Consider the following 23,773-nt stretch of genomic DNA (forward strand, 5'->3'; position numbering starts at 1 on the left):
GGCTGAGCTCCAGAGATGCAGTCAGGAGATGGGAGAAAGTTGTAGAAAGTCAACCATCACTGCAGCCCTACACCAATCGGGGCTTTATGGCAGAGTGGCCCGATGGAAGCCTCTCCTCAGTGTAAGACACATGAAAGCCCGCATGGAGTTTGCTAAAAAACACCTAAAGGACTCCCAAGATGATGAGAAATAAGATTCTCTGGTCTGATGAGACCAAAATAGAACTTTTTGGCCTTAATTCTAAGCGGTATGTGTGGAGAAAACCAGGCACTGCTCATCACCTGTCCAATACAGTCCCAACAGTGAAGCATGGTGGTGGCAGCATCATGCTGTGGGGGTGTTTTTCAGCTGCAGGGACAGGACGACTGGTTGGAATCGAGGGAAAGATGAATGCGGCAAAGTACAGGGATATCCTGGACAAAAACCTTCTCCAGAGTGCTCTGGACCTCAGACTGGGCCGAAGGTTTACCTTCCAACAAGACAATGACCCTAAGAACACAGCTAAAATAACGAAGGAGTGGCTTCACAACAACTCCGTGACTGTTCTTGAATGGCCCAGCCAGAGCCCTGACTTAAACCCAATTGAGCATCTCTGGAGAGACCTAAAAATGGCTGTCCACCAACGTTTACCATCCAACCTGACAGAACTGGAGAGGATCTGCAAGGAGGAATGGCAGAGGATCCCCAAATCCAGGTGTGAAAGACTTGTTGCATCTTTCCCAAAAAGACTCCTGGCTGTATTAGATCAAATGGGGGCTTCTACTAAATACTGAGCAAAGGGTCTGAATACTTAGGACCATGTGATATTTCAGTTTTTCTTTTTTAATAAATCTGCAACAATGTCAACAATTCTTTGTTTTTCTGTCAGTATGGGGTGCTATGTGTACATCCATGAGGAAGAAGAATGAACCTAAATGATTTTAGCAAATGGCTGCAATATAACAAAGAGTGAAAAATTTAAGGGGGTCTGAATACTTTCCGTACCCACTGTATCTGTAATGCCTCTTTGGATATGGCTCGCCTCTGTTTTGGCAGTGGTCCTTCGGTGTTTTTTTTTTTTTGGCTCAAGTGCTGGTCTGCAGATCAGACTTCAAAAAAGGCCTTGACTGATCTTCCTTTTCAAGGAGATTGCCTGTTTGGAGCTACCCTAGATTACATCGGTAAAGGTCTCACGTGGGAGAAGAGTACTTTTCTTCCGCAGGCTACTAAGGGCAAGGAACCTCGTCGTAGACCTTGGCATTCCTTCTCCACTCAAAAGAAGGTTTTTTTTTTTTTTTTTTCTCTTGTCCCTTAGGGTTGACTGACAAAGGCTCAAAGCCTTTCAGGGCCTCTTCTGGAGGATCCAAACTAACCTGGTCTGGCAAGTTAAGATCCGGCTTCTCCAGACCCAGGGACAAGGCTCCTTCTGCATGAAACCCTTACCCGTATCGGGGGTGGGGGGGGGATGTCTTCGTTGGTTTCTGGACCTGTGCAAGACAAGTCATTCAGTCCAGCTGCATAATCGAGTTTCGCTCTTATCCCCCGGCAAAGTTTTTTTTCCTTCCAACTTGCTCCTGTCCCCAGACCAGATGTCAGGGATTTCAGGGTTTATACTCAAACCTGTTCACAGTTCCAATCCTGGACCTCAAGGCTCTAAACTACTTTGTGCGGGTACAGAAGTTCCGAAAGGCGTCCATTTGAACAGTGGTGGCATCCCTGCGTTGGGGATTTCCTCGCCTCTATCGATATAAAGGATGCCTACCCTCACATTCCAGTATGTGCCAGTCACCAGCGTTTTCTCCTCTTTGCTGTGGGAGAGGAGCATTCAGTTTGTGGTGTTACCCTTTGGTCTTGCATCTGCTCCTCGGGTCTTCACAAAAGTGTTACGCCTGGTGCTAGCTTTACTACGCCAATAGATGATCGAGGTACTGGGCTACATGGACAATCTCCTTCTGTGAGCAGAGTTCCTTTGCTCTGGTGGAGAACCTGGAGATCACAATATGAACTCTACGGGAGTTTGGCTAGATTCTGAATTTTGGGACACAAAGGAGTCCCCGATATGGTGGCTTCGTTCTCTGGCGCTTCGGCTTGGAAAATCCTTTCTCCCTTTGTATTGGACAGTGGTCACCACGGTTTCCAGCCTGTTCGGCTGGGGAGGCATCCTCGGCAAGCGTTCTGCTCAGGGGATCTGAATGCTGGAAGAGTCCAGACTCCGATCAATGTTTTGGAACTCCGAGCGATCAGACTGTGTCTGGATTGTTGGACGGATCATCTTCAGAGTTGTCCAGTGTGCATTCAATCGGACAATGCCATGGCTGTGGCTTATGCCAATCACCAAGAGGGCACAAAAAGTGTCCTGGCGGGTCTAGAGGTAGCCAGCATTCTAAGGTGTGCAGAATGGTTTGTTCCAGCCCTCTCTGCCATACACATTCCTGGGGTGGAAAACTGGCAGGAGGATTACCTCAGTCAGCTGACGTTGGACCATGGGGAATGGTCCCTTCATCTGGAGGGGTTTCATCAGCTTTGACTTGGCTCAACAGAAAGGTGCTGAGGTTTGTGGCTTGGTCAAGGGATGCTCTGGCTAACGCCACAGACTGGCTGGTGGCCCAGTGGGGTTCTCTATCGTCTGATTTACGCTTTACCTCCTCTCAAGCTTCTGCCAAGACTTCTACGCCGGATCGAGGCAGAAGGGAGATCCTGTCATCTTAGTGGCTCCGGACTGACCTCGCCAGGCTTGGTATGTCGATTTGGTGCAGCTGGTCGCCCACATTCCTTGGCAGCTTCCTCTCAGAGAGGATCTGCTGTCCCAAGGATCAATCGTCCATCCTGCATTATAGTCGCTGTCCGTCGTCCCTTCTAAAGGTTGTCTGATTTTTATTTGAATAAAGACATTGTGTTGCCTTCCGGTGTCCCAGGCCTTAAACATCCAAAGGCAATTGCCTTACATGCCTTGGATGTGGTCTGGGTAATTAGGGTTTACCTGGCAGCTACGGAGTCTTTCTTTCAGGAAGTCACTCTCTTTGTGCTCACGGATGGACCTCAAAAAGAGTTGTCCGCTTCCTCTGCGACCATTTCCAGATGGATCAGACAGACGGTGGTTCAGGCCTATTCCATCAGGGGTCAGGTTCCTTCTTTACCTGTCAAGGCGCTCTCTACTATGGCGCTTAATGCCTCCTGGGTTTTCCGTCAGTCAGGCGTCAGTGACACAGGTTTGCAAGGAGGCCACCTGGTCGCCATCAGTGACGCAGGTTTGCAAGGCGGCCACCTTACAAAGTTTATAAAGTGGATGTGTTGGCATCTGCGGATGCTTTTTTTGGCCGCAAGGTTTTGCAGGCTGCTGTTTTAAGAGGATCTGATCCTCTTTGAGGGTGTGTTGTTTTTTTCCAGGTGGGCTCCAGTTTGGTTGAGCTCCTGTTGCCTGGTTGGCTAATATTTAGCCTTGGGAATTTTTTGTCGTCGTTCCCACCCCTCATGTTTAACACTACTTTGAGAATTCCCAATGGTTATGAGAATCCGGAGCTGTCCGTCAATGAACAATAGGGAAAATGGGATTTTTGACTTACCATAAAATCAATCTCTTATGTTCAATGATGGACACAGCACCCACCCCTCTGTGGAGTTATAATTCTCCTGACACTGCTTGTAACAAAACTGAGTGGCTATAGCAGAGAGAGGGAGTATACCCCCTGAGACTGCCCATGGGTGTAGCTAGAATTTTTTTTCTGCCTAGTAGCCTACTCCTGTAGGGGCAGTAAAACCCAATGGCTATGAATATCAGGAGCTGTGTCCATCAATGAACGAAAGAGAAACCGATTATTTTTAAAGGCTCATAGGCAAATCTTTCGTAAGTACAGATATATAATGTGCACATTAAACTGACTGGGGGGGCTACAAATCAATTAGTAAGCCTGTCTTTAGACATCCAAACATATGCTTTACAGATCTTCTCTTAGAATAGAAAGAGGGGTTAACCCTTCAGACCGTGTCATATGGCTTTCATCTGTAGGCCCTACGTGACCATCAATGCACTTGATTTTAGCAAACAACATAACAAGCAAAAAATCACTAGCATTCACCTAGGCCTCATTTAAAAACATGGGCTGCCCTCCCATGGGCCGTCCCCCAGCTGGTATATAACTCCGATCTCTGCTGTAGGTAATCAGTTTTAATCTGTCTAGTCAGAAGTAATGCCTAGACTCCCGGCTGGGATCTCTGGTCCTAGCAACTTTCTCCTGCCTTACATCTTTTTTTTGTTTTTTTCTCTCGGGAGATCTACAATCCACTGCCGGGCAGGGCAACGGGCTGGATAATCTAGATACAGTGGTCATGTTTGTGTAGTTAATTATGTCACAGGAATGCTGGAGGACTAAGGCCTTGTGGAGATGCGAAGATCCTCCTTAGTTTCCTCTTCCTGTGCCTGGGGCATGTGGGGGCTCTTTTCTTTTCCTTTTCCTTTTCCTTTCCTTTTCCTTTCCTTTTTCCTTTCCTTTTTCCTTTCCTTTTCCTTTCCTTTCCTTTCGGAACCGCAGGGTCACATCTCCCCCCATTGACCCCGTCGTGGAGGTGACAGATCCCTCAGAACCCAAGCTTCCTATGGTTGCGGTCCTGCAGTCCTTAGCGTCCCAGGTTGAAGTGGCGTGTGGGCAAAGGCCCAAGAGGAAGCGTCCTCTGCCCAGTCTCTCATCTTATTCGGAGCCTGATGCCGGCGTGGATGTGGCCTGTCCAGGGGGGTTTAATGTCACACCCCCCAGATCCATCCGATAGTGAGGATGATTCCTCCATCGTCGCAGCAGTGAATGAAAAGCCGCTGGTAGACGCACTTATTACTGTAGTGCGTGAGACTTTAAAAATGGAGTCTAAGGGGTGTCCTTATGTGTCTTATTTTGACAGGTTTTCCTGTAAGGAATGGGAACGACCAAAATGACCCTTTGTGGTCCCCAAGGTTTTGCTATACGTTACCCTTTTGAGGAGTCACTTTTAAAAAAGTGGACTAGTCCTCCTGTTTCCAGATTGAATAAAGCAACCATGATCCCAGTAGAGGAATTCCCGTCCTTTAAGAACCCAGCTGTCAAGAAAGCGGAGCCGGTGACAAACAGCATGTTTACTATGGCTGGTTCGGCATTGCGGCCAGTCTTTGCCTCAGCCCTGGTGTCTCCAACCCTAACTGAATAGGCCAAGCTTTTGCACCAAGGCCTGGGGGGTGAGCAGGTCCCCGCTGCTTATGTTGATTTAGCGCACCAGTTGGTCCATGGGCTGCAGTTTATTTATGATGTAACTTTGGCTACAGCTCCTGTGCTGTCCAAATTTTGTTTCAGCGGTGGTGATTAGGCGTGTGCTGTGGCTTAAGAATTGGTCCGCAGACCAAGCCTCTAAGAAAGCTCTCATTGATCTGCCCTTTCAAGGGGATCGCCTGTTTGGGGCTACCCTGGATGACATCATTAGGGTTTCGGGGGAAGAGTACCTTCCTTCCACAATCCAGGAAAGGGAGGGAGCCTCATCGCAGAATAAGGAAAAATAGATCTTTTAAATCTTCCCTGGGAGGTTCCAAGCAACCTTGGGCTGGTAAGCCTAGAGCTAGCTTCTCCGGACCCACAGACAGGACCCCTTCACCATGAAGGTCTGCCCTCCCCCCCATTATTGTGGTGGGGGACATCTTCGCTGGTTTCCGGCCCTGTGGACTGCTTTGGTGAGCGCCAAGGAGATCCGCGAAAGGTTTCTTTTGGGGGGTACCCTGAAAGGGGGACAAAGCTTGTCCTTTTCAGGTTTTTTTAGGTCCTGAGTCTCTCCTTGTGCGGATTTAATTCCTGCAAAGTTTCAGGTGATGTCTGGACTACCTAAGGTCCCCCACTATCCCTGTTAAATTATTTTACCTAGGTCTGATTTTAATTCTGGACAAATTTCAGGAACCACAGGCCGTGATTCACCGGCTGCTGTCACACACAGTTCTCTCTCCCGATTTGCATACAGGTTCTGAGTCTGGTGGTATCCACCTTCAAGACAGTTCTGTTTGCACAGTCCTACATGCAGCTCCTTTAGCAGGTTCGGCCCCACAGGGGGATACCGAAGTTCGTGACTTGATCACGGGGTCCTCTGACAGACGCCGCAAGTGTCCAAGGGCCACAAAAAGGCCAGCATCATCCTCGGCCCAGGCTTCTTCCGCAGTTCCTGCGAGGAATCAAGAGCGGGGATCTTCCAGCCATCCTGCTTGCAGTCACTGGTTTTAGTGGCTTAGCTATTGAAAGCCAGTTACTGATGGATAGAGGTTTGTCTGAATCGGTGATCCCTACTAGGGTGAAGGCGAGGAAGTCGTCTTCCAGCAAGACAGACGTACATTTCTTGGTGTGAGTCGATTGGCACTCATCCTCGATCCTTTTTTGTGGCTCAGATGTTAACCTTTCTTCAACGGGGCATTGATCAGATGTTGGCCCTGAGTACCATAAAGGGCCGGATGTCTGCCTTGGCAATCTTCTTTTTAGAGACCCCTAGCCACGCACTCTTTAGTTTGTCTCTGCATTCAGGGGGTTCGACGTGTGTCTCCACCTGTACGGTCTCTTTTGCCGCCGTGGGATTTAAATTTAGTGCTTTCGGTTATCCAGAAACCTCCATTTGAGAATATTCAGGAGATTCCCTTGCCTACATTATCCCAGAAGTTGCCATTCTATTACCTCGGCCCGCAGGGTTATCCGAGTTGGCAGCGCTCTCCTGCCGCAGTCCCCATTTGGTGGTCCATAGGGATAAAGTGGCTCTTCGTCCCTGTCCATCATTCCTGCCCAAAGTTGTGTCTGACTTCCATTTGAATGAGGACATTGTGTTGCCAAATTGTGTCCCAAGCCGGTTCATCCCAAGGTACTTGCTTTGCATACTTTGGATGTGTTTCGTGCGATTCAGGTGTATCTGGCAGCTACTGAGTCTTTTCGGAGGTCAGACTCTCTTATTGTGGTTACAGACGGACCAAGAAAAGGGCTGGCCGCTTCTTCGGCTACCATCTCCAGACAGACGGTGACTCAGGCCTATTCTATTAAAGGTCAGGTTTCACCTTTCCCTGTCACGGCGCATTCTACTCGGGCGCTGAGTGCTTCTTGGGCCTTCCGACATCAGGCTTCAATATCGCAAGTTTGCCATTTGCCAGTTGACGGCCATTTGGTCGTCTGTGCATATACCTTCACAAAATACGATAACGTAGATACTTTGGCATCTGCGGATGCTTCTTTTGGCCGCAAAGTTTTGCAGGCTGCTGTTTAGAAGGGGCTGTTCCCTCTTGAGGGTTTTTTTTTCTTAAACCTTTATTTTTCAGACGGGGCTCCTGTGACCCGGTTAAGACTTCTGTGTCCTGGTTAAGGGCCCTTATTTTTAGCCTTGGTTATTTTCCTCACCCCTCAATTTCCTGTTGGCACTGCTTTTGGACGTCCCACTAGTTATGATGTATAGAGTGCTGTGTCCGTCGATGAATGAAAGTGGGAAACGAATGACATACATTTCATTTTTTTGTGTACAGCGTCACATGACCACGCAATTGTCAGTTAAAGTAACAGTGCTATGTTGCAAAAAATGGCCTGGTCATGAAGGGGGGGTACATTTTCCGAAACTGAAGTGGTTAAAGAGCGGCATATCTTACTACAAAGGAGTATCCTTTGAAATTTTGATATGGGAACCATGGTTACATACCCCTGGCCTTACTCCACTACCGCTAGTGTCCTTATGGATATTTCAATGTTACCTCTTTGATTTACTCTGCGTCCTGCCATGCATCTAACTGCTATAGTCACTTGGCTTGTGTAACTAGTGGGCACAATTCTGACAATAGTGCACTGTACTTAAACCTGTCATACTTGCCTTCTCTATGTAATGGTATTGCACCGAGCAGCCCTGATCCTTCTCTTCTGGGGTCCCCTGCCAGAGCTTCTAGATCCTCCTGCCTTCAGAGTGCCTCTATAGCAATCCGCAAAGTATAGTATATTGTGCCCCTATAACCAGGTAAGAAAACCTTTAGCCTTTAGAATCGCTTTAAATCACTTCCTTCTCCTGCCCAGGACTACATGTCCCATGAGGCATTGCTCTTCACACATTCACATGTTCTCAGGCACTTATTGACATGTATGTACAGTGTACTTAGCTGTATGTGTGTTGTGCAGTATTTCCTGATATGTAAACAAAAAATGCATTCTGTATGCAGGTAAACTAATCGGCTGACCAACTAATTGATTATGAAAATGGTTGACAATTGGTTTTATAATCAATTATGTCGATTAGTTGTTCCAGCCCTGGACACATTATCCTAGTGAAGTATATTCTCTGTGATTATCTGCTGTTTTTTTTTGCTTTCCCATTTGACTGTTATTCTCTTTTATAGCATATGCTGCATCCTGCAGGACTCACCCTGCTATGAAGTTCCGCCCTTTGTCTCAGGGCAGCCGTCCGTCCAAAATACTGGCCTATGACAGAACAGGTAAAGCTGCATTACAACATTTTGATATTGCTTTTCATTTTCTAACTGGGCCTTAAAGTGATTAAGGAAAAAGTTTTTTATTTGCTTTTTTTATTTATTTATTTTTTAAACATGTCATACTTACCTGCTCTGTGCAGTGGTTTTGCACACAGCAGCCCTGATCCTCCTCTTCTCTGGTCCCCGCCAGTGCTCTGGCCCCTCCCCCTTGCTGAGTGCCCCTATAACAAGCCGATTGCTGTGGGGGCACTCGTACGTGCTCGCTCCTGAGCCAGCTCTCTGCGTCCATAAGACAGCGCAGCTCAGCCCAAACCCCTGCTTCTGCCTCACTAGCTATTATTGACAGCAGCAGGTGCCAATGGCTCTTGCTGCTGAATCACAGCCAATCAGGGAGGGAGAGGGAGAGACCCAGCAGAGCCTCTGGTCTCATGCACAGCGCTGGATTGAGATCAGGCTTAGGTAAGTATCAAGAGGGGAGCTGCACACTGAAGGTTTTTTACCTTCATGCATAGAAAAAAAAACCCTCCTGGCTGTACAACCTTTAAAGTAAAACTAAAGGCAAAACTTCCATGATCCCCCCCCCCCCAGGCAAAACTTCCCATGTTTTAAAAAAATGAAAAGGCTAAATACCTTTTGTCACATTGTTGCTGTGCGGCCATGTGATCCCCCTGTCCTGGTAGGTCCCAATCTATGGAGAGAAGCGGGAGGGTCTGAGATTCCCCTGTGCTGGTCTGTTAATGTCACAGGGGAATCTCTGCCCCTCCTGCTTCTCTTCATAGATTGGAACCGGTGTTCCGTGAAAAAAACCTACCCGTGAAAATTTCATACCCTCGTCACTTCCGGTCAGCGAACAGCTGAGGAGCTTACTACTGCGCATGCTCGGAGGGTATGGAATGTGTGTTATAACGTTACACCGCATCAGCTGTTGCGGCGCTTACATTAAAACATCTCCACCGCAACATCAATCATCTCCGCTCCTACCCCTGTCACTTCCCTGATGTCGGCTACTAAATGTAAAAGTGGATCTCCGTGATTTAGATTTCATTCACCCGCCGCCGCTTTTACATTTATTAGCCAAGATCAGGGAAGTGACAGGAGTAGGAGCGGGGATGATTCATGTTGCAGCCGAGCTCTTTTAATGTAACCGCTGCGTCGGTGTAACGTTACACACACTACCGTGATAATTTCATACCCTCCGAGCATGCGCACTAGTCTGCTCCTCAGCTGTTCCATTTCCTTTCTAACAGGAAGTGACGTGGGTATGCGTTTCTCTCGGGGTATGCCTTTCTCTCGTTACACTGGCTAGCACAGGGGGATCACGTGGCCACACAGCACAAAAGTTATTTAGCATTTCAGAAATGTTTCTGAGTGCCTTGTTCTCCATCACCCCTCCGGCTCATGCAACACAGTTGACTATTGGGGGTTTCTGTTGTTCCCCCTCTTTTGTTTACTATGCATATCCTGCCTTATGGCTGTATTGTTACATGTCTTTTATTTTCTTAAATAAAGATTATATAAAAAAAAAAAAGTTGTTTAGCATAAATCACTGTAGTGAATGGCAGCATGCTCTGGAGGGGGTACATGTAAAGTCACATATTGACTTTACAGTCACTTTAAGAGAGATTTACTAAAACTGGTGCACACATAATCTGGTGAAGCTGTGCATAGTAACCAGTTGGTTTCTAGGTTTTATTGGCAGAGCTTAATTGAACAAGCTGAAGTTAGAAGCTAGTTACTATACAGAGCTGCACAAATTTTAGTAAATCTCCCGCATTGAGGCTAATTGAGAAGGCTCACAGCAGTTGTGTGAAGATTCAATTATCCAGTCATGTACAGAATAAAATAAATATTCTGCTGCCTTCAGAAGATTGGACACTTGCAAACCAAAGCTATAAGGACAGCTCAGTATACCCACCCCCAGAAATTGGTTAAGAAAATATGATCTCTTTCGTTCACTGACTGATACAGCTCCATGTCGTCTTAGACCCTTGGGCTTATGCTGCTCTCTTCAGGAGTAGGACTAGGTGGAAACAATTTTGGCAACGCACCTGAGGCAGTCTTAGGTGGTATACCATCACTTCCTGCTATAGGACTTCAGTTATTTCTGCGGTTCTGGCTTTTTTTCCTTTTTAAATGGAATTTTTTTTATTTTATTTTGTTTTCTGTTTCTGTGTGAACATACAATCAATTCTGTTCCTGTGTGAACTACATTCAACAGTGGGACTTGGCGACGCACTGGATATCATAGATCCTTATGGCCTTCCCAGTCTGGCCTGTGAGCGTGAACCCAATTATTAGCTCTGCGCTAGGTTGGCCCCACTGGACGGGGGCTGGGCGGCGAACGAAACACCTCACGAGGTCGCATAGCCCTGGTCACGTCCAGAGACGGGCTGGGGCAGAGGGCGATGGGAGAGTGCCGCTGGCGGTTCCTTTTTTAGGGGTGGCTGCATTTTTTTTCGTGTGTGTGTGGGGGGGGGGCTCTACTACTAATTCCATTGGGGCTGTGAATGGTTATATTCAGCCTCGGCGGCCATGTTTTTGGGGTTTCCCATTGTAGTCTGTGCGGCGGCCATTTTCTTGAAGACCAGTGCGATGACGTGCTGCGGGGGCCTCATTCTGATCACAGCGTGGCAGGCTGTTTGGCGCTCTGGGTGCATGGTGGTGAGTCCCTGTGGGTATACAGTTTTTTTTTTTTTTTTTTTTTTCCTCTGCTATAGACAAGTGCTGCGGTGCGCTGATCCTTGTGGTTTTCAAATCTGTTTACTGTTCCCAGGAAGAAAGGCAAGGTCCCAGCGATCTTGGACCTCGGGGGTTCTGAACCACTTTGTGAGGGTTCAAAAGTTTCGGATTGGAGTCCATTCGCACGGTAGTGGCATTCCTTCATCAAGTGGATCTTTTGGCTTCTATCGATCTCAAGGATGCTTTGCCTTCATATTCCAATATATGTCAGGCACCAACGTTTTCTTCGTTTTGCCATAAGCGAGGAGCACTATCAATTTGTGGCATTACCTTTTTGGTCTTGCTTCAGCTCCTCGGGTGTTCAAAAAAGTATTGGCCCCGGTGTTGGCCTTGCTCCGGCAGAAGGGGATCGGGGTACTAGGTTACCTGGACGGTCTGCTTCTGCATGCAGAGTCTTCATCAGCTCTAGAAGTTGACTTGGACATTACTGTGCGAACTCTACAAGAGTTCTGATGGACGCTGAATTTTCAGAAATTTGCTCTGACTCCATCCACCAAGCTGGATTTCTTGGGTCTGACGCTGGATTCTTCCTCGGCCCGGGTGTTTCTTCCACAGGTGAAACTGCTAAAGTTGCAGGATGTGATTCGGCTCCTATTGTCCAACCATCGGTTGTCGCTCAGGACTTGCATGCAAGTGCTGGGTCTGTTGGTCTCCACCTTCAAGGCTGTTCCGTTTGCTCAGTTCCATACCAGACCTCTGCAAAGATATTCTTGCCAAATTGAACAAGGATCTGCAGTCGCTGGACAATCTGATCCTGTTGAGCCGGGGTACGAGAGGGTCTCTAATGTGGTGGCTCTGCTCTCTGGCGCTTCACCTAGGGAAGTCTTTTCTTCCCCTGTATTGGACAGTAATTTCCACGGATGCCAGTCTGTCTAGGTGGGGAGGTGTCTTGGGAGTATAATCAGCTCAGGTGTTTGGACTTGAGAGGAGTCCAGTCTGCCGATCAACATCCTGGAGATTTGGGCATTCAGGCTTTGTTTGTCTCAGTGGATGGTTCCTCTGCAGGGATGCCCAGTGAGGATACAATTGAACAATGCTACGGCTGTGGAATATGTCAATCATCAAGGGGGCACAAGAAGTGCCCTGGCAGCCCGGGAAGTAGCTGGCATCGTGATGTGGGCAGAACGATATGTTTTGGCCCTCTCTGCTATACATATTCCGGGGGGTAAAGAATAGGCAAGCGGACTATCTCAGTCGGCAGACGTTGGATCAGGGAGAATGGTCTCTTCATCCGGAGGTGTTTCATCAACTGTGTCTCTGGTGGGGGACTCCTGATGTGGACCTGTTGGCCTCCTGTCTCAACAGGAAGGAGCAGAGGTTCATGTCAAGGTCACAGGATCCTCTGGCCGATGCCGCAGACGCCCTGGTGGCCCCCTGGGGTCAGTATCATCTGATTTACGCTTTTTCTCCAATACAACTTCTGTCTAGACTGCTTCGCAGAATCGAGTTAGAAGGGATTCCAGTCATTCTGGTGGTGCCAGACTGGCCTCATCGGTCTTGGTACGCAGGCCTGGTAATGCTGGTAGCAGACATCCCTAGGAAACTTCCTCTGAGGGAAGATCTTCTGTCTCAGAGACCAAACGTCCATCCTGCTTTACAGTCGCTGGCTTCAGCACCTAGCTTTCAATAGCCAGGTCGTTAAAGGATAGAGGGCTGTCAGAGTCGGTAATTTCTATTTCTACACTGTTGAAAGCTAGGAAATCTACTTTTAGGAAGGTTTACCATTTGAGTTTGGAAGGCGTACATTACTTGGTGTGAGCCTCGGGGGGTTTCTCCCTGCTCCTTTTCTGTGTCTTGCCTGTTGGAGTTTCTACAACTAGGTGTTGATCAACGTTTGGCTCTGGGCACCATCAAGGGCCAGTTTTCCTCCTTGGCCATATTTTTCCAAAGGCCATTGGCGGTGAAGTCCTTGATTCACACGTTTGTGCAGGGGGTTCGCCATCCAGCTCCTCCGGTTCGATCTGTGGGATCTCAGTTTGGTACTTTCGGTACTTCAAAAGCCTCCTTTTGAAAATATTCGTGAATATTCTCTGCTCACTGTGTTGCAGAAGGTGGCCTTTTTGGTCACTATTACTTCTGTGCGTAGGGTGTCGGAGTTACCTGCGTTGTCCTGACGGTCTCCTTACCTGGTGTTTCACAGGGACAAGGTGGTGTTATGACCCTGTCCGGCGTTCCTTCCTAAGGTTGTCTCGGGGTTTAATTTAAAGATATTTATGTCCTAAGCCGAAACACCCTAAAGAAATTGCTCTACACTCCCTGAATGTAGTTCGGGCAATTTGGGTGTACCTGGCGGTGATTGAGTCGATTCGGAAATCCAATTATAGGTTTGTTCTTACGGATGGTTCTTGTAAGGGACAGGCCGCATCTGCTGCGACCCATTTCCAGATGGATCAGGCAGACGGTGCAGGCCTATTCCTTTATGGGTCAGGTTCCTCCTTTCCCTGTCAAGGCGCATTCTACGAGGGTGCTTAGTGCCTCCTGGGCCTTCCGTCATCAGGTGTCCACGGTTCAGGTGTGCAAACCGGCCATGTGGTCGTCTGTACGCACATTCACAAAGTTTTATAAGGTGGATGTACTTGCATATTCGGATGCTGCGTTCGGCCGCAAAGTTTTGCAGGCTGCGGTTGCAGAGGCTCTTGCCTCTTGAGGGTGTATTTTTTTCCTGGTGGTGAGCTCCAGCTGTTCCTGGTTGAGCTCCTGTTTTATCTAGTGGGCTATGTTTAGCCCTCCTTGGGAATTATATGTATTACCGTGTTTTTCCCACCCCTCATATTGACACTGCTTTGGGGCATCCCAAAGGTCTAAAGCTGGATACACACAATACAATTCTCTTTTAGCTTTTTTCCTTTAGATTTACCGGATCCAAATATTATGAGGTCAAACCCAAACACTTTCAATTTGTATGCAATCAGGCAGGCCCTTGCACTACATAGTTGAAGGTAAATCTAAAGGAAATCTAACAACAAAAGTTGTAAAGTGTGTATCCAGCTTAAGAAGATATGGAGCTGTGTCAGTCAGTGAACGAAAGAGAACTGGGTTTTTGTCTTACCGCAAAATCCTTTTCTATGAGGTTCACTGACGGACACAGCACCTCCCCCTCTGTTGGGTTGAGTTATGTATTCTTCTGACATTGCTTGTTACAAACTGAAGTCCTATAGCAGGAAGTGATGGGATACCCCCTGGGTCTGCCTCAGGGGCGTAGCCAAAATTGTTTCCGCCTAGTCCTACACCTGAAGAGAGAGCAGCATAAGCCTAATGGTCTAAGAAGCCATTGAGCTGTGTCCATTAGGGATGATCGAACGGTTTGGGTCCACCATCGGTTCGGCCCGAACATTGGGTGTTCGAGGTTCGGCCGAATTTAGAACTTTTTGCCCAAAAAGTTCGGAATTCGGCAACCAGAACCGCCCAAAATGCAATGCTTCAGGAAATGGGCTTTAAAAGCCCGTGATTGGACCAGAACCATTAGCAAAAGCCAATTGAGGGGGCAGGAAAATGCTAGGAATGTGATTGGAGTGACTAGGGGGTCCCTAGACCAATCATTAGTGAATACGCCCCCCAGTATATAAGATCGCCCCCGCCATATTCTTAGCATCGTTATACTGGACATGGAAGAGAGTGGAATGCTGTTCTGTTAATTTTACTTTAAAAGTGTCATTTAGCTATTTTTAGTGTGAGGAAAGGGATATCTAGTGTAGTTAGAGTGCTCCTTTACACTTTAGTTAGCTTCAAAAATTTAGTTTCTGTAGGGAAAGTGTTAAGTGTCAGGGGACCGTAGTGTAGTGTAGGGTTAACTGGCAGTGACTGCTATGGCAGGGTGACAAAACCCTTCCATAGCAGGGTGACCGCTATAGAGAAATGATCATTTCTCTGAATAGCTTCGGAACTGGAATATGGCATCTCACCAGCCAAGCATTTTTTATGCTGCAGGGGCTGCCACTGCCAGTGCTTTTTTGAGGACATGTTTGATGTCAGACATGACATCTGAACATGTGTATAGGGGGTATATATAGACATATGTCTGAATATATATACCCCTAGACATATATAGAAGTGATAGTAGCAGAAATAAATGCTTGCGCTAATGAAATCATTTACAGTAATATATTTCTGCTACTATCACACCTATATATGTCTAGGGGTATATATTCAGACATATATGTCTATATATACCCCCTATACACATGTTCAGATGTTTTGCCTGCCTCAAAAGAACCCAAAAAAATGCCAAAAAAAACACTAGCGTCAAAAAAAAAAATGCCCAGGTGTGTTTTTGCTGGCATTTTTTGGGGGGTTTTGGAGGCAGGCAAAACATCTGAACTTGTGCACAGTACCACTATACACAAGTTCAGATGTTTTTCCTGACTGCAAAGATCCCAAAAAAATGCCTTCTATTAAACCGGCAAGGTGTTACAGGAGCGAAGCAAACCCCCTGTCAGAAAGTTTTCTAATACAAACAATCCTTTTTTTTTCTGGTTCTGGACATGCTACAGAGCTGAAACTTCACATGTACACCTTTTAGACCCCACAGATACTAAATCCAAAGTAAAAATAAAAAAATCTTTTTTTTTTTTTTTTTTTTTTTAATTTTTCAATAATTGGCTTTTTTTATCAAAAATGACAATTTTTAAGAACTTTTTTTTGTGTGATTTTGTGTCTGGGGGGTCTAAAAGGTGTACCTGTGAAGGTTCAGCTCTGTAGCATGTCCAGAACCAGAAAAAAAGATCATATAGGTGTTAAAGTTAAAGGAGGGTCCCGACCCACATCCCTGTTCTACTGAAAAATTATCTTTTTTTTTTTTTTCATGGTTCTGGACATGCTACAGAGCTGAAACTTCACATGCACACCTTTTTAGACCCCCCCCCCCCCAGATACTAAATCCAAAGTAAAAATGAAAAAATCTTTTTTTTTTTTTTTTTTTTCTCAATAATTGGCTTTATCAAAAATGACAATTTTTAAGAACTTTTTTTTGTGTGATTAATAGTTAATGGGGCATGACCCAGAGGCACTTTTTAGGGGCATTTATTGGGTTTTAGGGCTTCAAAATGGTATTTTTTGATTACCGAAGTTCGGGTCCCATTGATTTCAATGGGGTTCTGAAATCCGAACCGAACTTTTCAAAAGTTCGATCATCCTTAGTGTCAATCAGTGAACCACAGAGAAAAAGATTTTACGGTAAGACCAAAAAAACATTTTTTTTGACTTGCCGTTAAATCTTTTTCTTGGTGTAAATTACATGACACAGGTTCCTCCACTCTGTTCCTATAATCACGTATGCTATTGCTTGCTAACAACTAATGCATGCCGAGTGCAGGAATTATACTTGGCTGTCCTTTGTTTTGTCATCTCTGCTGAAGGCAACAGTGTAACCCAATGTACCTAAATAACTATTGTTTTCCCATGATTGGATAATTAAACTGAATCTTTTCTTTTTATGTGTGAACATTCTCTGCCTTCTTTTTTATGATTTTAATGGATTACCTACAAAAATGTAATGTCAACACACCAGTAATCTGGCCAGCGGGTTTTTTTTTTTTTTGTTTTTTTTACCTAAACTTCCTGTAACACAACATATTGGTGCAAACAATCCCTATTAAAAACCTTGTTTTTTTCTGTCTGCATTTTGCTGCATTATAGAAATATATGTTGTGATTGGATTTAAAGAGAACGCTGCATTTATGTGATATGCCTGCTAATGCGTTATTCACAAGTTTTAGAGGGGATCTTTTGGTTTAAAAAAAAAAAAGTCAGCAGCTACAAAAACTGTAGCTGCTGACCTTTTTAATAGACACTTACCAGTCCAGGGATGCAGCACTGTCCTCATCCAGGTCAGTTCTTTGCCGGTCTTCGGGTCCCTGGCGCTGCCATGCTTGCTGTAACTCCTTGCGGCTTCACAGCCGACTCCCCACTGCGTGCATTAGACACCTTGCGCTCTATGAATGGTCCCACTGCCTCCTGGGACCTGTGACATGCCCCAGGAGGTTGCGGGGAGGGGAGAGAGGGGGCAAACTCCCGCTGAGATCGCCTAGGCATTTCCAGCGGAAGTGGCAGCGGGTATCTGTCAAAACTAGGTACCCGCTACCAAAAAGTGTTTTTTCATTAGTGGCGTAGAGTAGGAGGGAAGAAGTAGGAACAGCGGAACTTCCAATTTTAAAGTGTAAGTTTGCCAGAAAATCTGTAAGGTGAACTTACATGAGAACCCCATCCCCCCCCCCCCTCCCGTCCCGCTGTCCTGGAGTCCCACTGTCCTGGAGTCCCACTGTCCTGGAGTCCCACAATCACCTGCTGTGAGACATCGGGTCACCGCTTTATCGGTCCGGGGATTTAAAATCCCACAGCTTTTTTTTCCTCTTCTTCAGCGCTGATAGGATGGGCTAGGCGGACTCTGATTGGTTAGCGCCGACCAATTAGAATGCCAGATATCCCAAGTCTCCCGTGAGGTGTGGGAGTCTCCCGCATTTGGGCTGTGGCTCACTGACACCTGCAAGTGCCACGTGATATCCTGGCTGTCAGCTGCAGCAGCCCTTACTATGAAGAAAGGAGCTGATGCATTGTGTATAGTTCCGATTCCAGTCACAGGTGGAGTGATGTCAAATGCACTCCCCCTGTGACAGGAGCCATACAGAAAGCATCGGCACTGCTCTCTACTGCAGCTGCATGGTTCCTCCAGCGCAGCTCCTGTCACACTTAGTTTGTGTCTCAGAGGAGCCAGCTGTGTACCCACCAGCATTACCAGCCCTGTAGGACAGCCAGCAGCAGACAGCGATACCTGCAGGAATCCTGAGTAAAAAATGAAGATTGAGGTCAGTTGAAGTACAGGTAAACCGAAGTGCATCCGTGTGAAAGGAGCCTTAGGTGCCTTTCACACGATCGGTCTGTGCATTAGCGTGTGTAAATTGTTGCAATATGTTTTTTAATAACTAGTTGTGTTCTGTCATAATAAAATGTCATGTCTTTGTTCATACATGTATGAACAAGGACATGACATCTGACATCTTCTGGCTGCCTAAGTCACATGTGCTAGGGCTACAATTAGCCCCCAGCACATAATTGTAAATATCCCAGCATGTGCAATGTTTGACTCCTACCACCATGACCCCACTGAAGTGGTCATGGTGGTTAAAGTGTTCCTTTTAATATCTCTCAGATAGTAAAGTAAACCTCTGTATACTGATTCCATTTTGATTGATCATCCTCTAGTTGTGTTAAATTGGTGGGGGGCTTGCCACCTCCCTGAAATGAGTTTTTGCAAGTTGGGATGTCTGGAATGCCTCCTATCCATACATGCAAAGAGGTAAGTTTAGGAAATTAAGCTGTGGGGATTTTAAATCCTCCGAACCAGTAAAGCGCGATCCGATGTCTCACAGCGGGTGATTGCGGGACTCCAGGTCAGCGGGACCAGGGGGGGGTCTGCGGAAGGGGGTCCAGTGTAAGTTCACCTTACAGATTTTCTGTAAAGGTGAACTTACCCTTTAAGTGAAGTTCTACTTTAGGATGCCTTTGTTTTATCATCACTTGTGTAGAATGGTGTTCGTTCAGAGTGCAGTTTAGGCAGTAGGCAGGCATTAGTGTTCTATATCCATGTGCTTCTATTTTATACTTGGTTTTGAGAGTGTATGGTAAGTTTCTGATCTACAAATGCCTGAAACCTTTTTTTTATTACTTGTAACCACATGTACAGTACATACTTGATGTTCTTTTGCTTTATTGTGACTATAAACCACTGTCCTGGTGGCAGTAAAATTTTCCATGAAGGTTCTTCTGCAGGAAGATAATGCTGCCACCTAGAGGTGCTTTACTGAACTTGAATACAGTGCAGTACAATAATGCTTCCATCTAAGATTGCTTTAGGGCCCTTTCACACTGAGGAGTTTTTAACACTGAGCGCTGTTAAAAAAAAAAAAAAAAAAAAAAAAAAAAAGTGCCTGAAAAGCACAAGACAAATGCTTCCCATTAAAAAGTGTGTTGCGATGAAAAAAACCCTGCTGCTTGCAGCATCTTTGGGGGACCTAAGAAAAAAAAAAAAACACACAAACACTTCTCCCTATTGTAAGCAATGGAAAATGTAGTAAAACCACAGCAGAAACGTGCCCACTATGCGGTTTTGGTGCAGTTTACATGACACACATGCAGTTTTTTACATTTTTTTTTTTTTTTTTTTCAGCGGATCAGTGTGAAAGTGCCCTTACTAAGCTAGAATACAGTGCCAGTTACGGGGTGCTTTACTTAACTAGCCAGCAGAGAACATCAGTCCCTCTTATTACAGCGGTTATGGCTGACAAATGTTTACTAGGTAGTCCTAGTGTGATTTTAATAGGTCAGCACCTACGAGAACTGCCAGATAAACTCACCCACCCTTTTTTTTTTCCACTTCAGCTCTGGAAGGTTTTACCCGCTTAATGACCAGGCCATTGTTTGCGATACAGCACTGCTTTTGCTTTGTTTAACTGACAATTGTGCGATCCTGCAACGCTGTATCCAAATAAAATTGTTGTCCTTTTTTTTTTTTTTCCTTTTCCCACAAAAAAAAGCTTTCTTTTGGTGGTATTTGACCACCTCCTATGGTTTTTATTTTTTGCGCTATAAACAAAAAAAAAACACAATTTTGAAAAAAAAAAATTCTGTTATAAAACATTCCCAATAAAAAAATGTAAAATCTAATTATTTTTTTTTCATCAGTTTAGGCCAATATGTATTCTGCTACATATTTTTGGTAAAAAGAAAAAAGTCAGTAGGAGCCAATAGAAGGTGCGCAGAATGCATTAAGGTTAAAAAAAATATTTCTCTAGCGCTCATTGACAGACGTAGTCCTCGGTGATACACCACCTTCGGGTTATGTTGCCTCCACAGGAGCAGGACTAGACAGGAAATTAAAAAGCTCTGGCCACACCCTAGGGGCAGTCCCAGAGGGTATATCCTCTCTCTCTCTGCCTCAGCAAATCAGTTATTTTCTGTCTAGTTAGGAGTAAGGACCTAGATACCTTGCTGGGATCTTAAGGTCCTGGCAAGAATTTTTTTCTTAAAGGATTTTTAGACAGCTTTTTTTCTCCAGTGTTCCTGTGAGATCTTCAAGCAAGAAAGCTGAACTGGGCGACGGGCTGGATGTTGAGATCCGGTGGTCACCCCAGTTCAGCCTACGAGCGCGTGCAGGCCATAGCTCTGCGCTGGGTCGGCCGCGACAAAGTCCCATTAAAAGGACTGAACCCGCGAGTTAAACGTCTCGCTGAAACGCCAAAGACCATGAGTCACGGCGTCCGTATCGGTCGACAGCCCTCCCGCCCCGGTGGAGAGGGGTACTGTCAGGAGTTGGTGCCCGCCTGGTTCCGGTATGGTGAGTAGTATGTTCCCCCTTTTTCCCTGACGGGTCTTGTGGTGAACGCGGGCCCCTCTCTGTATGGTAAGAAAGAGGCCTTTCTATCCTATAACATGTCACAAATCCTCCTACTTTGAGTGTGATTTTATGTGTGCAAAAGCCAGGAGGCTTGGTTTGGGAGCTAACAATCTATTGTATACATGTTTAAAAGATGTAATCTGTGGCATTCTGGGAATCTTATGGGTTAAGTATAAGCTACCTACCAGTCAGAAGCCACGGACATGTAGACTGCCTTCCAAATCAGATCTCCAGCTATTAGCAGGCCTCCCGAACGGCCATGCGGTCCGCCAGGGCCGGTACCGCCAACCACGCCATATCCCCATGCAGAGAGAGTGTTGTGTGCCCTGCAGCACACCGCTATTCAGTACAGGCCGCCGCCATTTTTTTTGCTGGATCGCACGAGCCGCCATTTTGGCGTAGCCTCGTGTCTCCAGCATGGGGGCGGCCATGTTTGAGGTGATCCTACACCTCGTGGAGCTTGGGGGAGGCGCCGGAAGGCGTGCAGAGGGGCGGAGCCACCTCCTTTCTTCCTGGGCAGCCAGCCAAAAGACTTCCTGTTTGTCAAGACAGCGCTGTAAGCTGTTGCAGTTTAACTCTGAGCATCAAGTGGTGAGCCTGGGGGTCTATCTCTCTCTCTCTCAATCGATAGGGATCCCTAGCAGGTAACACTAAGGGGCTTTTTGTGGCGCTGGGGGTCAGAAAAAAAAAAAAAACAAAAGTTTTTTTTTTCTTTACTTTTGAATTATATTATCCAGGAAGTAACTGGAGTTATTATGGACCCTGCCACACATATTCCCCCACCTGTTTCCCTCGAGGGGGCCTCGGGACCCGCCGGTGCACAGAGTATAGAGTCATTTACAGCAATTTTGGAGTCTATGGTGGCTCGGGTGGAGGCGGCCTGTCAGGGACGGGGGTCAAGGAAGCGACCCCCGCCTACCCCTATACTATCTGACACCTCTGACTCAGATTCAGAGATGGTCACGGCAGTTGCAGGTTCCTCTGCAAGGGCTGTTATCTCAGGTAAAGCTCCCTCAGACAGTGAGGAGGACGTTTCTTCTCCTGCTATAATTCAGGAAGAAGCATTGGTGGACGCACTAGTTGTGGCAGTGCAAGAAACCTTAAAACTTGAGGCTTTACCGGCAGAGGCAACTGAAACAGAGAGGCCTTTTGGGACTAATAAGCCCATCAAGACGGCGAAGGCTTTTCCTGTACCTAAATGTTTTGGTAATCAGATTAAAGGAGAATGGGAGCATTCTAAACGTACCTTTACTATTTCCAAGCGTATTGCTAGACGCTATCCGTTTGAGGAATCCATCATTAAGAAATGGACGGTACCACCAGTCGTGGATCCGCCTATTTCCAGGCTGAATAAAGCCACGGTTATTCCAGTGGAGGACACTTCGTCCTTTAAGGATCCGGTGGATCGAAAGATAGAAGCAGAGTCCCGCACTATCTTTTCTCTGATAGGGTCAGCATTTAGACCAGTAATTGTTATTGGTCTAGTTTCCCAGACACTTACGGAATGGGCGAAAATGGTACGCCAAGATCTTAGGGGAAAAGATATTCCCCAGGAGACATCTGATTTGATGGAACAGATCATACAAGGGCTACGGTTTATCTGTGACGCAGCCTTGGACACTACTCCTTTGTTAGGGCATGCATCTAAGTTAGCAGTGATCCTCAGACGTGTGCTGTGGTTAAAATGCTGGTCAGCTGACCTAGGTTCCAAAAAGACCTTGACCAATCTCCCTTTTCAGGGGAATCGTCTATTTGGGGCCAACCTAGATGAAATCATTAAGGATGCCACTGGGGGCAAGAGCACTTTTTTGCCACAGGCTGCAAAAGCTAAGGGACCTCGCAACAAGCGAGGACCTTTCTTTACCGCCCATAAAGGGCGCCCGGCTGGTACTCCCGGGAAAGGCAAGACTCCTCCAGGAGGGTTCAAGAAGGGCTGGTCGGACAAGCAGAGGACCAACCCAGCCAAACCCGAAGTAAAGGAGTACACAGCCTGAAGGTGCGCCCCCACCCGGTTTCAGGGTGGGGGGACGTTTTCACCGGTATTCAGGACATTAGATCGAGCATCAACCACTACTACCGGTGCGATTCTTCCCTTCCAACATTTAAGTACCACAGGAAGCGGTAGTTACCGTTCCCTGAATAGATCTTTTCCTTTACCTTTTCCTAAGATTAGTCCCGATACCTCACAGGAATCGGATCTGATTGACCAGATAGGCCAAATAGCCTCTAGTCGGGTGACTTCGGTCCCTGAGGTTCAACCAGAAAAGATCACCTTTCCTGATAACTATCAGGTATCTGATAAATGTGTGGAAACAGAAAACGACCAGACTTTCTCGGATGGTCGGGGCCAGATAGCTCTAGGGACGCCTGGTTCAGATCCAATCAGCGCCAGTGGTCCTAGAAATTCTAGGCTGGCCTCCTCAAGCCGGCCTGGCCGACTTGGACATGTTAGTCGCAGACGTTCCGTGGGAACTTCGTCTCAGGGAGTGTCTGTGGTCTCAAGGACCAATTTACCTTCGTGCTTTACAGTCGCTGGTTTTAATGGCCTGGCCATTGAGACCCAAGTACTGAAGGACAGAGGTTTGTCTACTTCAGTCATTCCTACCCTTATTAAAGCAAGGAAAGCGACTTCCAGCAAAGTCTATTATCACACATGGAAGACTTATATTGCGTGGTGCGAATCTTTAGGATTTCCTCCACGTACCTATTCGGTGTCTCGAATATTGGCCTTTTTGCAACAAGGGGTTGAGCAGAAGCTAGCCTTGAGCACCATCAAGGGTCAAGTTTCAGCATTAGCAATCTTCTTTCAGAAACCTTTAGCTACCAAATCCTTGGTGCGGAATTTCATCCAGGGGGTGCGGCACCTGGCTCCTCCAGTCCGCGCGCCCTTACCGCCCTGGGATCTTAATTTGGTTTTGTCGGTTCTACAGAAACCTCCCTTTGAAAACATCAGGGAGATTCCCTTGCTTACTTTATCCCAGAAGGTGGTCTTCTTGGTGGCTATTACTTCTGCTCGCAGGGTGTCAGAACTGGCTGCTTTATCATGCCAGTCCCCATACTTAGTGATTCATAGGGATAAGGTAGTACTTCATCCTAAGCCATCTTTTCTTCCCAAGGTGGTTTCAGATTTTCATCTGAATGAAGATATTGTACTACCTTCCTTGTGTCCTCAGCCCAAGCATCATCGGGAACATGCGTTGCATTCCTTAGATGTGGTTCGGGCA

At 46.6% G+C, this 23,773-nt stretch overlaps 1 protein-coding gene across 1 annotated transcript in view; it reads left to right on the forward strand.

Moving 5' to 3' along the window:
* The window catches only part of R3HCC1 (R3H domain and coiled-coil containing 1), a 65,026-nt gene that overhangs the window by 36,735 nt on the left and 4,518 nt on the right, over positions 1-23,773 (forward strand). The window contains exon 7 of the mRNA XM_082256026.1: positions 8,330-8,425. Coding sequence (XP_082112152.1) covers positions 8,330-8,425 — 96 coding nt within the window. The remainder of the gene's footprint in view (positions 1-8,329; positions 8,426-23,773) is intronic.

The sequence above is a fragment of the Pelophylax lessonae genome (assembly GCF_965119305.1).
Source record: "Pelophylax lessonae genome assembly, chromosome: 4".
Classification (NCBI taxonomy): Eukaryota; Metazoa; Chordata; class Amphibia; order Anura; family Ranidae; genus Pelophylax; species Pelophylax lessonae.